The 13,180-nt window shown below is 48.5% G+C and overlaps 6 protein-coding genes across 6 annotated transcripts; 3 read left to right on the top strand and 3 right to left on the bottom strand.

Moving 5' to 3' along the window:
- Positions 1-265: 265 nt before the first annotated feature.
- FTJAE_10089 (duf1446 domain protein) lies at positions 266-3,506 on the top strand (the record flags this gene model as incomplete). The annotated part of the gene is made up of 9 exons (XM_037342895.1): positions 266-404; positions 460-882; positions 945-1,016; positions 1,126-1,583; positions 1,654-1,752; positions 1,841-2,318; positions 2,754-2,979; positions 3,053-3,350; positions 3,417-3,506. The coding sequence occupies 9 exons, from the start codon at positions 266-268 to the stop codon at positions 3,504-3,506; spliced, it is 2,283 nt and encodes a 760-aa protein (XP_037202863.1).
- A 424-nt stretch (positions 3,507-3,930) lies between these two features.
- On the bottom strand, positions 3,931-5,217 carry FTJAE_10090 (alpha beta-hydrolase; the record flags this gene model as incomplete). Its single annotated transcript, XM_037342897.1, has 2 exons — positions 3,931-4,918; positions 5,030-5,217. 2 exons carry the CDS (start codon positions 5,215-5,217, stop codon positions 3,931-3,933), a joined length of 1,176 nt encoding a protein of 391 aa, XP_037202864.1.
- Positions 5,218-7,171: 1,954 nt separating this feature from the next.
- Positions 7,172-8,923, top strand: FTJAE_10091 (trichothecene efflux pump; the record flags this gene model as incomplete). Its single annotated transcript, XM_037342898.1, has 1 exon — positions 7,172-8,923. One exon carries the CDS (start codon positions 7,172-7,174, stop codon positions 8,921-8,923), a length of 1,752 nt encoding a protein of 583 aa, XP_037202865.1.
- A 342-nt stretch (positions 8,924-9,265) lies between these two features.
- FTJAE_10092 (NPP1 domain protein) lies at positions 9,266-9,707 on the bottom strand (the record flags this gene model as incomplete). The annotated part of the gene is made up of 2 exons (XM_037342899.1): positions 9,266-9,577; positions 9,681-9,707. 2 exons carry the CDS (start codon positions 9,705-9,707, stop codon positions 9,266-9,268), a joined length of 339 nt encoding a protein of 112 aa, XP_037202866.1.
- Positions 9,708-10,427: 720 nt separating this feature from the next.
- On the top strand, positions 10,428-11,727 carry FTJAE_10093 (cell wall glycosyl hydrolase; the record flags this gene model as incomplete). Its single annotated transcript, XM_037342900.1, has 2 exons — positions 10,428-11,570; positions 11,617-11,727. 2 exons carry the CDS (start codon positions 10,428-10,430, stop codon positions 11,725-11,727), a joined length of 1,254 nt encoding a protein of 417 aa, XP_037202867.1.
- Positions 11,728-11,866: 139 nt separating this feature from the next.
- FTJAE_10094 (aryl-alcohol dehydrogenase AAD14) lies at positions 11,867-12,973 on the bottom strand (the record flags this gene model as incomplete). The annotated part of the gene is made up of 1 exon (XM_037342901.1): positions 11,867-12,973. The coding sequence occupies one exon, from the start codon at positions 12,971-12,973 to the stop codon at positions 11,867-11,869; it is 1,107 nt and encodes a 368-aa protein (XP_037202868.1).
- Between the last annotated feature and the right edge of the window lie 207 nt (positions 12,974-13,180).

Here is a 13,180-nt window from a genome sequence, read left to right on the forward strand (position 1 = left end):
GGTGTATGGTGCACTGCAGTCGCGAGTCGAGAGGCATGTCAGAAAAGTATGACAGACACTTATCATCAACAACGACAGGATGATGTGTGCATAAATGATTTTTGATTGGTTCAATGAATCTATACGAGAATGCAAAACTTGTTTAATTAGGTCTACTTGAGAATTCTCAAATACCCCCTTCATTAGCTGAGACGGGTCTCAAGAAAAGAAAATACACAGTACCATACATCCGCGACACCAACTGCGCCAACCAGATCTGCCCAGAATGGCTGCTACGAAGCGTCCAGTAAGAATTGCAAACATTAGCGGTGCAACCGGCGATGGGCCCGGAGCACTTTACCGCATTGTGAGGGAGGGACCTGTGGACGTCGTAACTGGGGATTACCTTGCCGAGGTCAATGTAGGTGAGCTCACGCATCCTGGCATGTCAGGCGAGTATGAATTTCTGATACATATTAGCTTGGCTGGCGCTGGAGAAGCAGAACGATCCAGCCATGGGCTACGATGGCAATTTTCTGCGGCAACTCGACCGTGAGACTGCCCACATCATCGCCGATAAGGGCATCAAGGTCATCCACGATGGCGGTGCACTGAACCCCAAGGGACTCGCACAGAAATGCCAGGAACTTCTCCAGTCGTATGGAATTACGAGTCTGAAAGTCGCGTGTGTCGAAGGTGACAATGTCATGGATATTCTGGATACTCTTAAGAAGCCTGGCTATGCGCCGCATCTGGACGTGAAGGGACGCGACCTGTCTCATATCGACAAGCCGGTTCTCAGTGCCAACGCTTATGTGGGCATGTCTGGAATTTTGGCTGCCCTGCACGCCGGTGCCGACATCATTATATCGGGGCGTTGCTGTGACGCAAGTCCAGTGATGGGTAAGCCTACAGAGACAAACATGTCTTCTATGCCGCTTCGTATGTTGACTTGAACAACTTAGGCGCTGCAGCATGGTGGCACGGCTGGAAAGAAGACGAGTATGACAAACTGGCTGGGGCCTTGATCGCTGGTCGTAAGTCGCAAATCATAAGTCCACCTGGCGGAACCGCCTGCCTGCCTGCCTGCCTGCCTGAACAACCAGGAAATAGATGGACAAGACTGACAGGATCATTTGCTCCTAGACTGTACTGAATGCGGCTGCTATGCTACCGGTGGCAACTTTTCCGGGTTCAAGTCAATCCCCAAAAACTGGAACCAAGGATTTCCTATCGCCGAGGTCTCGTCCGACGGTTCATTCGAGGTTGCCCTACAAGAAGGGGCCCGCGGACTAGTTAGCAAAGACACCATCACAGCTCAACTTGTCTACGAGATCCAGGGGCCATTCTATCTCAACCCCGATGTAGTCGCTGACATCCGCAACGTTGAGGTCTTGGACAAGAGTAAGAATAGGGTTTCGGTATCAGGGCTGACTGGCCAGGCTCCTCCGCCAACTACCAAGCTGGCTATCTGTACCACTGGCGGCTTTCAGATTGAGTATTACCTTTTCGCCGTCGGTTTAGATGTGGAAGAGAAGTTGCAAGACTTTCGGAACTGCCTTGAAGAAGTCATTCCCAATCGGGCTGACTATGCTGTCCTTCGCGTATGGAACACCAGGACATGACGCTCCCTCACAAGCGCTCGCAACGTGCATGTTTCGGCTTTTCGCCCAGGCAGACATCAAGGAGACCTTAGCTACACTACCTGTTGCGGTCGGAGGTTATGGTCTTGGAGGATACTGTGGGCAGCATGCCTGCATGGACTTTCGCATGGTATGTACGAGTTCCCTGCGCACATCATATCTAAGAGGCTCTTTATAAGACCTAGACTAACTTGATCCCTTTTTACCCTATTGGATAGATGGCCCCCCGTCCTTATGTCGTCTACGAGCCGTTCCTCGTGCCTTATGCTGATACGAAGCTGCGAGTAACCGTGGGCGAGGACAGCCAGTATGTCTCACCCCCACAGAAGACAAAGCCGTTCTCGGGTCAGATCACCTACGATGCGCATCAGGAACTCGATATATCCCGCTACGGCGACACCGCACGTGCACCGCTTGGTATGAGAGTTCATGCTCGATCTGGCGACAAGGGATCCAACGCCAATGTAGGCTTCTGGGTGACAGAGGATGATGAGTATGACTGGCTCCGAAGTTTCTTGTCCATTCAGAGGGTAAAACAACTTCTGGGGTATGATTACAGTGAGAAGTGGGAAGTTGAGCGTTTTGACATTTCCAATATTCGTTGTGTGCATTTCCTCGTCATGGGCGTCCTCGAGGGAGGTATCAGCTGTTCCCCTCGCTTGGACGGGCTGGCCAAGAGCTTTGGAGAATTCCTACGTGAGTCGCCTCTGAGGCTAACATTCTCTGTATCTTGACCAATTGCTGATCATCGCGGAATAACCAGGTGCTCGGGAAGTTGATATGCCAACTCGCTTCTTGGAACGGGGACCGATTTGAAGGTTCCTGGCTTACCATAGGGAGGCAACGGTCAATCAGATATCATCAAATATGCTCCATCATTGTATCGATATCTAGCACTTGACTGACAGACATGATTATAAATGAGAGAGCCGCTGGTGTGCAAGTCGAAGGGTGGAACAACAATTTGTGACGAGATGAAGAGAGAGAGTGCTAGCATACCTCACGCCATCGACGAGTATAACACCGAAGTGAACTTGGGGTGCATTGACTTGATGTGGCCCTCGCGCTTGGATCTGTATGTATTATAGTACCATCTTGAATTGGACAACCATCGTTACTGCAAACTTAAAGAATCCGTTGGCTTCAATGGCACCTATGGTGGCTTCTCTCAGTACTGCCTGGCAGATCCACTGTCTACTGTCAAGGTCCCAGAGGAGCTATCGGACGAGATAGCTGCGCCATTGTTTTGCGCAGGAGTGACGGCTTATGGGGCGATTAAAAAAGCGGCAAAACGGCAACTCCCAGGCTCTCTAGTCAATATTGTTGGCTCTGGTGGAGTTGGCCATCTCGCGATTATGTATGCAAAGGCCATGCATGGGGTTCCGTGTACATGCGTATGACGTCACGCAAGATAAGCTTGACCTAGCCAGTCATTCAGGTGCTGATGCTGTCTTCAACTCTCTTACCACGCCCATGGAGACCATCGAGCTGGCACAGTCGACTCTTGTTGTCAGCGGGTCTATCAGGGCGTATCAGTTCGGCATGGGAATCACTCAAGTTCGAGGCGCCATCATCGCTGTTGGTGCTCCCCATGAGCTGTTCCCTTGCAATGTCACCGAAATGGTATTGCGAGAGCTCAGTATCATCGCCACGAATCAGGGAACGCGCCAGGAATTAGCTGAGTCCTTGTCCATGGCCGCGTCTCACAACATTAAACCTCTTATCCTTGTAAGGCGTCATTTTCGCTTCTTTAAAGATTGTATCGGCACGGAAGTCAGACTGACGTGAGAACAGACCAGACACGTTGATGAGATCAACGAAGGCGTCAAGGACCTTATAGGAGGAAAGGTAACTGGCAGAACTGTTTTTAACATGTGGAAGTGATGTTAGCTATTGGATAAATGCCGCCTACAAGGTTAAGATTTAGGCTGCGAACCCAAGTGATGAATGGCAACACTATAGTTCTTTCCTCAATATACCTAAGCTTTTACCCAGAAGCTTTCACGATGACCAATAAATCCGAAGTGATGTTAAATAACTAATAGGAAGATTACGCTTAACCTTCTACCTAGTTGATATCTAGTTAATCATTGTGAGGGAGGAATTTGTTTTTGTAACGGATTGACCCCCTAATAGTCGACTGATGATGATTATCAACGGACAAAACTTACTAAGTAAGGGTTAATTTAGCTTGTTCATCATGACATGGTTGCAATGCATCGCTGATCAAAGGTTATGTCAGCCATTGATCTATTTTCTAACCAGCCACAGTAATCATCGCCTTTCGCCAAATCTAGTACATTCAACACTATCCCTTCCAATTGTAACCAACCATCAGAGCCTTTGCAATAGATGCAGCACCGGTCATTGAATCGGCGCCAAGCACAGGATATTCCTGGGACAGGAATTCGTCCTCGTGGTCCAAAGTCTCCATCAACTGCCAGTCATGTGCTTGACCATCCTTCACCTCAAAGTCTACTCGACATCCGCTGGCCCTAGCGGTATTCACAAACGCCGAGATGTTATGGAGGAAGACTTCATCCGATCCTGAAGATACCCATGTGCGGCTGGGAAGGATTTTCCTCAGGTCATCACGGCTATTGGCAAACTCCAGATACTTCTGCATCACGCTAACGTCCACTCCTGAGGTCACCATGGCGGCCCACTTACGTAAGGCTCTTGCATCAAGCACATCGGTGTCCTCTTTGTCAGGGTACCCCTTTTCGCTAAGTAGGCTGACCCAAGGGCTGATGAGGTACACCCCCATGCCTGGGCTACCAGAAATCTTGGCTCTAGGTACACCAGGTGCTGGGCTTTCCATGTGCGCCAGGAGAGAAAGGCACAATGATCCTCCAGCCGAGTCCCCTATGAGGGCTATCTTTGACAAGGGAATGCCTAGCTCTGTTGTTATATAGTCCCAGCAAGCCGTCATCTGTTCCAGCTGCCGTGGGAAAACATATTCCGGCGCGAGCGCGTAGTCAAGAGCGCAGATGGCGATGGTCCGACCTGAAGACTCGATACCCTCAGCGACGCGCATAAGCAGTGATGTATACATCTCTGGCTGTCCCACGACGTACCCACCGCCATGGGCAAATAATATTACCATATCGGCGACGGTGAAAGGGCTGGAGGTGTCACCTAACTTAGGATTGCAGAACCATATCGCACTAAAGTCCTCACGCCTTACCCCCTCGATGAAAGAGTGGCGGAGGCCAGCATACCTCTTGGAACTCAGCGCTTTGTCTAGACTCTTTGATGGACGCCGCAGGACGGAAATGGGTAGATAGGTCAAGAGTCTATTGAGATCTAAGTAAGTTTTGCTCCACAACGACGCGTGTATACCTTTCGGGTTGCACTACTTCTTTTTGGATGAAGGAGAACAAGGTGCCAATATTATTTCTACATACCTGCGTTGGATAAAGAAACGCAGGTTGTTCTTCTGGTCCCCATTCTTGTTGTTCTTGAACACGCTGCCGAGAATGAAGAAGAAGACTTCGATAGACATCCTCCCGATTGCCCCAGCGGCTGTGATAATATCCATCAAAGACAGGTTCCCGAACCCTGGGTTGGGGTGCGAGGGGTGGAAGTCAGTCATGATACCGGTAGATCTCGACAAACTAAGGTTGCTTGGGTATCCACGGTGGTGTCTGATCATTGGATAAAATGAGCAATAGTTTAGAGTCGATTATTGAAGTAAATGTTCAGTTGCGAACAAATACAAGCTTACAAACTACGTTAGTGGGAAATATACGTTTTCCCCGCGCGATCCGAGCTTGTAGGTGTGGTCAGAAAAAGATGACAACCGCAATAGCTCCACCGTTAGTAGCACCAAGCTAGCAGCTCAAGCCATGGCCCTCTTGTAGTGCGAGTGCGGGCCTACAGCTATAATGTATCATGCTTGGGGGTAGAGTAGGATGCTCAATCGTCATCCCAAGATCCTGGGGTTCCGGCGGTCCGGTGATCCGGGGTTGTTGAGCCTTACAGGGTCTAGACCGGGGTGCATTCTGATCACAGTGCCCTACTTAGATTCTGGATAGCTAGCCACAACTGGCGATAAGGAATTTGAGCCAGGATGTCAGAGAATTCTGACTTTCTGGTCATGAAAGGGACTAGTGGTTTTGAGAATTATGTCCTGTAAAGCATGAGAATGAATCAAACGAGATTACTAGGGAGATGCCTTGTTACATAACAGCCTAGTGCCCTGTTTCTTCTTCTGCATCTTCTCTAACTTGGGCATAAATGACGAGCTCGACGATGCCCGCAGATACTCCCAAAACATCAGATAATGGGATGTACAGTTCGGGCAAGTTCCTAGAGCGAGCGGAGGGAGGGTTTAAATAGCCCCTCAAACAACGCTTGGAATGGAATGTTCTCATTTACATTAACTACTGCTACATCCGCAGTTAAGTTTAGACCTTGCAGCGCGCGCCTTGGCTATACCATGTAGCGGGTACGAGGTCGGCACCTTAGGTTTGGCGCTTAGACATATCACCTGGGAGACGGTAAAAAAGACCCTGGATATATCAGACCTCTGACGCCGTTCCAAAGGACATATTGAGAAAGCTGTAGAGAGTCTTATACTGTTTGAAGTATGGCGAGTAGGTGAGCTGTTGTCTCGACGGAGTGGCAATATGAGATAAGAACAACATCACTTTTGCAAACAAGATTATCATCAACAGCCTTTCTAAGCGCCATACGTCTACCCCAGAGTCAGAACGCTTGGGCGCCTGGACTGATCCCGGAGCTTCCGGCTAAGAAAAATGGCTAAGATACAATAGACTCGTGATAAACTTTAGCTAAAAGTCTTAGCTGCAGATGGCAAATCCGGGGAAAGTGGGCAACGGCAGGGTTCTCCAGAATGCTGTGTTCCAATTAACCCGAGGTCTAATAATTGTTATCTTGCCATATTTTACCCTCGGCTAACGTTATTCAGTCGTGTGTTCTATCCAATTACTGCAAGGCGATAGTGAGATCAGACCTCAATTTCAGCTGATGTGGCTTTCTTCTATTTACTGACTCCGGATCAGTCTATACACTATAGACTTTAAACCCTCGGTTAGTTGACAAAGATGGAAATTCCGCGGGATTCGGAAAGGATTGTTAGAATTGTCTAACACACTAACATCCACTACCGTTAGCTCAGAAGGGATTGGCGTAAGTTAAGACTAGTCAATTTATTGGATGAGAATAAATGACTGAACTGAAAGGGAGGGGAGACCTGGGGCGCATCCTCACAGGTTTGCATATCTCATCCTAAGTCTAACCTTTAGTGACACGATTACAATAGAGAATGGTGTAAAGCCTGTAGTAGTCTTGAGCTAAATTCACTGAACGATTGTGCTTAGCTGTCAGTAACCCCTCATTTTCCCATTTTGGACGGCACCGGCTAGATGTGCTACTAAGGCAGAAGCGTTGTTGGTGTAATGTATTGAGAGACACAGAAGTTTGTATATAAGGCAGCTAGAATTCTCTGAAAATCTGAACCTTATTCTTCAGAGCTATTTCTTGATTGCCCTTTAATAAACTTCTTTCAGAAATACCAAAAGAACATGAAGTCGTCTTCACCTAAGCCACTGAACAATGGCACAACCGTTGAGCAAGTTGAAAAAGCCATATCTCGCGGTCCCTCCTACCAGGAACCCGAAGATGTCGACTTCAACATGACTTGGCAGCTGTGGTTAGCAATGGCGTCGTTCCAACTCGGCTATATGTCGACACTGTTTTCGACCTCCATGACCTCAACCATCATGTCAGAAATCAACGCGGATATTGGTCCTAGCACAAGCTACACATGGATGACCTACGCTCAACTCTTCTGCACTGCCGTTCTTTGTCCCTCCTTCGGACGTCTCAGTGATGTCTATGGCCGCCGCAATTTTCTTATTGTAGGCAACATCATTGGTGCCATTGGATGCGTGGTGGCTGCGACTGCGCATGAGGTCCGGACTGTTATTATCGGAAGTTCCTTCATTGGCGTGGGCAATGCGATACAAGAGTTAGCACTGACGTGCCTCTCCGAGATGGTGCCCAGAAGGTCGAGGTTCTTGGCCATGGGTATTTTTCAGGCATCGGCGTTCCCTGCCTCTGTGTTCGGACCTGTGATTGCATTTAGCATTGTCAGGGATGGATCTTGGCGTGGTACCTTTTGGCTGACCTTCGCCCTCGATCTGGCCGCCTGCGCCCTCACAATACTGTTCTATAAGCCAGTTCATCAGTATCAGCAAGTCGAAGGCAAGACAGAGATTCAGCGGTTCCTCGGTCTCGATTGGTTCGGAAACTTCCTTTTCATCGCCGGCATTACCGTACTTGGTACCGGCTTGTTAACTGGAGGCAAAGAGTTTCCTTGGAAGTCTACTACAGTCATCACATTGATGATCGTGGGAGGTCTTTTATTAGTGGCTTTGCTTGTGTGGGAGAGATATACTAAAGTAAGGGAAAGCTTTTTCCCCAGGGAGTTCTTTACTTCCCTTCGAGGCAGTGCTATCCTCATTCAAGCCGCTGGCTTTTTTGGTATGGCTTACTACTCGACATCCACGCTTTGGCCTCAACAAGTTGCCATGCTCTACACTGGCGACACTATGGCAGTCGGATGGTACACATCTGCATTTGGTGCCGCTGGCTGTCTCGCTGGCCCGATTGTAGGGTACTTTATAACCAAGTTCAGACACGCACGCTGGGTACTTACTGGAAACCTCGCGGTTCTCACGACCTGTTTGGGGGCCCAAGCTATTGTCACCCCAGGTTCCCATGTTGCGTCGACAGTACTCGTGGCATTGATTGGGTTCTGTGTAACGTCCATCACGGTTGCAGCAGTTACTATGATCCAGCTGGACGTACCACATGATTATATCGGCACTGCAACGGGAGTCGCAATCACTTGTCGTTCCATGGGAGGGGCTATAGGACTTGTAGTCTACTCATCGGTTCTATCTTCACGCTTCAGCTCCAACCTCCCCTCTAAGGCGGGTATGCCCCTTGCCATGGCTGGTATTGATCCAAAGACAATTCCCGGTATTCTGCAGGCCCTTCTAAGTGGCAATCTCAAGAACCCTGCACTTCAAGGTGTCCCTCCAAACATTCTCGCCATCGCAGTCAAGGGTATCAAGTCTGCTTTCGCGTCTGCCTTACGTGTAACATTTCTCACCAGTATCTCCTTTGCCGCTGTTGCTCTTGTACTTGTGGCTTTCAATGCTGATGTTGATCATCTTATGACAAAGCAGGTGGACGTCAAACTGGCAGGAGATAAAGAATCAGGCACAACTGCTAGAAACAGCTCACCCTCTCAGCCTCATGTAACTTAGTTAGAGTGAGATCTATATAGGCTACTACGCTGTTTTATCAAAGACATAAAAATTTACCGGTTTGTTATTGCAAAGCAGGTAGATCGCACTCAAATAATGATGTCCTGGCAGGTATGCAAAGAAACAAGCCATCGCTGTATATTGTCTATCCTCTCTCACTCTCCTCCTTTGCACCTAAATGCTTTATTGCACCATTTTCTACATTTTGTATTTCCCCTTCAGAATATTGCGTTCCTCCTGACTCTTCCATCTCGTCTCATTATCCACCGCCTTCGTAGCTGCTACTGCCTGCATAGGTATATGTTTATGAGGAATAAGGAAGTTCATGGAACTTTAGCCTTTTCAGGACCAGGCCTTGTTGAGATTGTTGCCGAAGTTTTCGTCAATGAAAGGGACACTGGCGCTTCCCCAAGGTTTCTTGGGATCGCCAGACGGGCCGGTGATCAAACCCTTGCCAACAGCGGGAGTCATAGCAGCCCAGTCATAGATCCAATAAGTGCGTCCGGGGCTAGTCTCGAACTGGAGTTTATGGTTCTTGCCAAAGCTAGTGAAGTACTCAGTCATGATATTATTGCTACTTTGTTGAGGGTTCTTGGTCTTCTTGTAATCGCCATGGCCAGACGCGGCATCGGCGTAGAGGGTAGATCCAGGAGACTGATAGTTATCTATGAGCACTACAACGTTCTCCCAGTCGTGGCGATGGCCGCTGACAAAATTCCCATCAGCCGGCTGGTCCTTGGGCCAGTACCAAGCGTACGTGTGTGAGGCGCGTGATGTGTGCCATCAGCTGTGGGGACTATCAACTCAAAATAACACTCTTATCAAAGTCTAACAGTAGCTACAATAAAGATATATATAAGCAATAAACACCAAAAGAAAGAGGCACAATATATGTTATAGCTTTCTCAAAGTACAGTTCATCGCGACCCGTGTCAATCCTGGTGAGATGAGCATTTTCCAAGCTGAATAACCTTCATATAGACAAGAGCTAGCTTGCCAAGGCAATCGCCGGCAAATTCAAGGATTAGTCAATGTCCCTACATAATAACGAATCAACACTCAAAGGACAGCCGAGGCATAGGTCCAGTCCTGTAGCTTCTCCGCTTATGCTTTTCCGTCCTGGCTGCTTGCAAAGCAATCATGCTGGAAACTGGAAAATATTTATCCACCATAAAAGTCTCGTCGTTTTGCAGATCTGAGCGTATCCAATTAAGCTTAATTCTACCCCGCTTTGTCTAATCCCCTATGAAGATATCAGTCCGATAATATCATTATGCTATCATGCAAAATGTTCTGCATGTTGATGAGACGATCTAACAGTGCAAGCATTTTGTAATTCGGAAAAGCCAGATACTCAAAACGGCGACCTGTGTGACGCCTGTATGTAAACATCGTTTTCATGGCAGTGAAAAATATTTAAGCTACGCATCCGCATCATGGTGTCTTGCATCGATGTATCATACAAACCTCGGCTTTTATCTCTTTTCATGCTCTACCAATAATCATGTGGAGCTCTTTCTCTCTCCTCGCGCTTGGCTCTATAGTCAGTACTGCTTTTGCTGCCGGCATAACACTTCCTCAAGGATGGTTTACTTTCCAGCCCGGCGAGAAGCTCAAACACACCCAGTTCCAAGGCCGTCCACGGTATCTCACTTGGATGGCCGATTCTCAAATGCAACATGGAGTCGAACCCACCCTTGCCTACACCGTCTCAGCATACTACTCCGGAATCCTTCGGGCGCTTGAGCGAACCGGTGATACGAAGTACTTTGACTATGTCAAGCGTGGCGCAGATATCCTTCTATACCCAGAGCACGATGGTACTGTTCTCATGTATAATAACAGCAACTCGATCGATGATATCCGAATCGGCTATACATTCTTGGATATGTATAATGCCACTGGAGACGATGTTTACAGGAATGCGGCGACGCAAATGCGCAAGCAGATTGACCGCACAGGTCGCACGCCTGATGGAGGCTTCTACCACCGATATCCGGCGTATATCGACCAGATGTGGCTCGATGGCTTCTACATGCTAGATGTCTTCTACGCTCGCTGGACCCACGAGTTTGAACCCAACAACAGCACTGCGTGGGACGACATCGCTCTGCAGTTCGACCTCATCGATGCAGGAACGCGGTCAAGCAACCATACCAATGGTCTACCTGTTCATGGATTCGATCACGGCAAGACACAAGTCTGGGCTGATCCTAAAACTGGAGCTGCACCCCATGTCTGGAGTCGCGGTGTAGGCTGGTACATCATGGCGCTTGTGGATACTCTCGATTTCTTTCCTGAAAAGCACAAAGGTCGCAAGCGCCTGTTAAAGTATCTAAGAACCCTAGCTGACGCGCTCGTGACATCCCAAGACAAGGCTACTAAGGGCTGGTGGCTCGTTATGGACCCTGGTTTAGAGCATAAGTCCGGCAACTACATTGAGAGTTCAGGAACTGACATCTTTGTTGCCAGTCTTTTCAAAGCTGTTCGCATGGGTTATACCAAGGGTGACAAATATCTGAAAGCAGCTTTGGATGGTTATATTTTGATGACTACTACCTTCGCGCAGCCTCGTCCACATGATGGCTCGTTGGCGTGGGAGTGGACAGTCCAGACAGGCAGCTTAAGCTCCAATGGCACGTTTGAGGTATGTTTTTCACCGCCGCTATTTGATACTGACTAATATGTTATAGTACTACGTCAGCATGCCCCTTTTTGAGAACGATCTGAAGGGAGTGGCACCATTCTTATTTTCAAGCTATGAGTATGAACTATACCAGACTAAGTCATCGGGTGGGACGTGAATCGCGACAAAGGCTCTAGTTGAGAGATATATTTCTAATAGATTATCTCATGAAGTAAGCCATAAGGGCTGCAGTTGGTCATGTCATAACCTAGAGCTTGAATATGGCATAGCCGATAACAAGGAGGCTTAGTTACTTACTACCAGGCGATCTTTGCACCAGTGAGAACCTCCATCATATGCTTCTGTCCACCTGTCTCCTTAGGATCATCGCCAATGAAATTCAAAGGAAAGCCGGCATCAAAGTCCTTAATACTCTCAATATAGCTGACCTGCTTATCCGTCAAGTGAATGCTCAAGGCCTTGATGTTATCGTGTAGATGCTCGACCTTGCGACCACCAACGATGGGAAACACATTCCTTGTTTTCTGCCTGACATATGCCAACGCAATTTGCTGGATACTCTCGGTGTTGTGCTCAGCTGCTACCTTTTCCAAGGCTGCGCTAACCTTGCGAGCCTCTTCACTTTGATTGTTGCCACGGCCCTTGTCGCCCGTTCGCGTACGTGCCTCAAGCTGCTTCGCAGTCTGCAGTTGGCCACCGCCGAGGACGTCAAAAGGACAAATGGCCATGCCGAAGTGACGAGCCATGGGGATGATATCTCGCTCTAGATCGCGAACCATGAGATTCCAGCGGCCCTGGTAAACAGAGAAGGGGGTCTTGCCGTGCATCTTTGCGTAGATGTTGGCAGCAGAGACAACCCAAGCTGGTGTATCTGAGATACCTAGGTAGAGCACCTTTCCCTGTTCCACGAGGATATGGAGAGAGTCCATCAGTTCTTCAATGGAGGTGGTCCAGTCCCACCAATGCACATAGAGAAGATCGATATAATCTGTCTGAAGCTTTCGAAGCGAGTCGGCAACAGACAGCTTCAGAGATTTCTTATGGTTTCCGCCGTAGTTGACAGTTTTTCCCTGTCCGAGGTCATGTGTACGGTAGCAGTTGGTGAATTTTGTGGCCAGAAACAAAAGGTCACGGTTGCCTCGCGCTGCGATCCATTTGCCAATGTATGTCTCTGACTCTTCATTTTGATAATTGTTGGCGGTATCAATGAAGTTTCCACCAGCGTCCACATATGCGTCCAACAGTTTGAATGAGTCCTCTTCATTCATAGAGCCCAGCTCTGATCCCCAGGCTTGTCCAATGGACATTGCGCCAAACGCAAGGGGAGCAACACGTACTCCGGCCGTGCTGGACAGGATGCGGTAACGACCGAGTTCGGTCTTGGGCTCTGGGGGCAGTGTCATATCCATGGAAAAGGTTAGGAAGATGCGTCAAGTGACAGGTGCTTAGGAAAGCTGTTGATAGGGATGATTGATGGAGTGGTTGATGAATTGAGAGTGTCTTAGATCATGTAAAAGGCATGACCTCTCCCTCTACTTATAGCTTTCTACTGAATACAGCTAACTGCGATGCCTTGTGTCTCTCCAACTCTACACTATAAGCTACCGGAG

This window comes from Fusarium tjaetaba (genome assembly GCF_013396195.1).
Source record: "Fusarium tjaetaba strain NRRL 66243 chromosome Unknown NRRL66243_c0000232, whole genome shotgun sequence".
NCBI lineage: Eukaryota > Fungi > Ascomycota > Sordariomycetes > Hypocreales > Nectriaceae > Fusarium > Fusarium tjaetaba.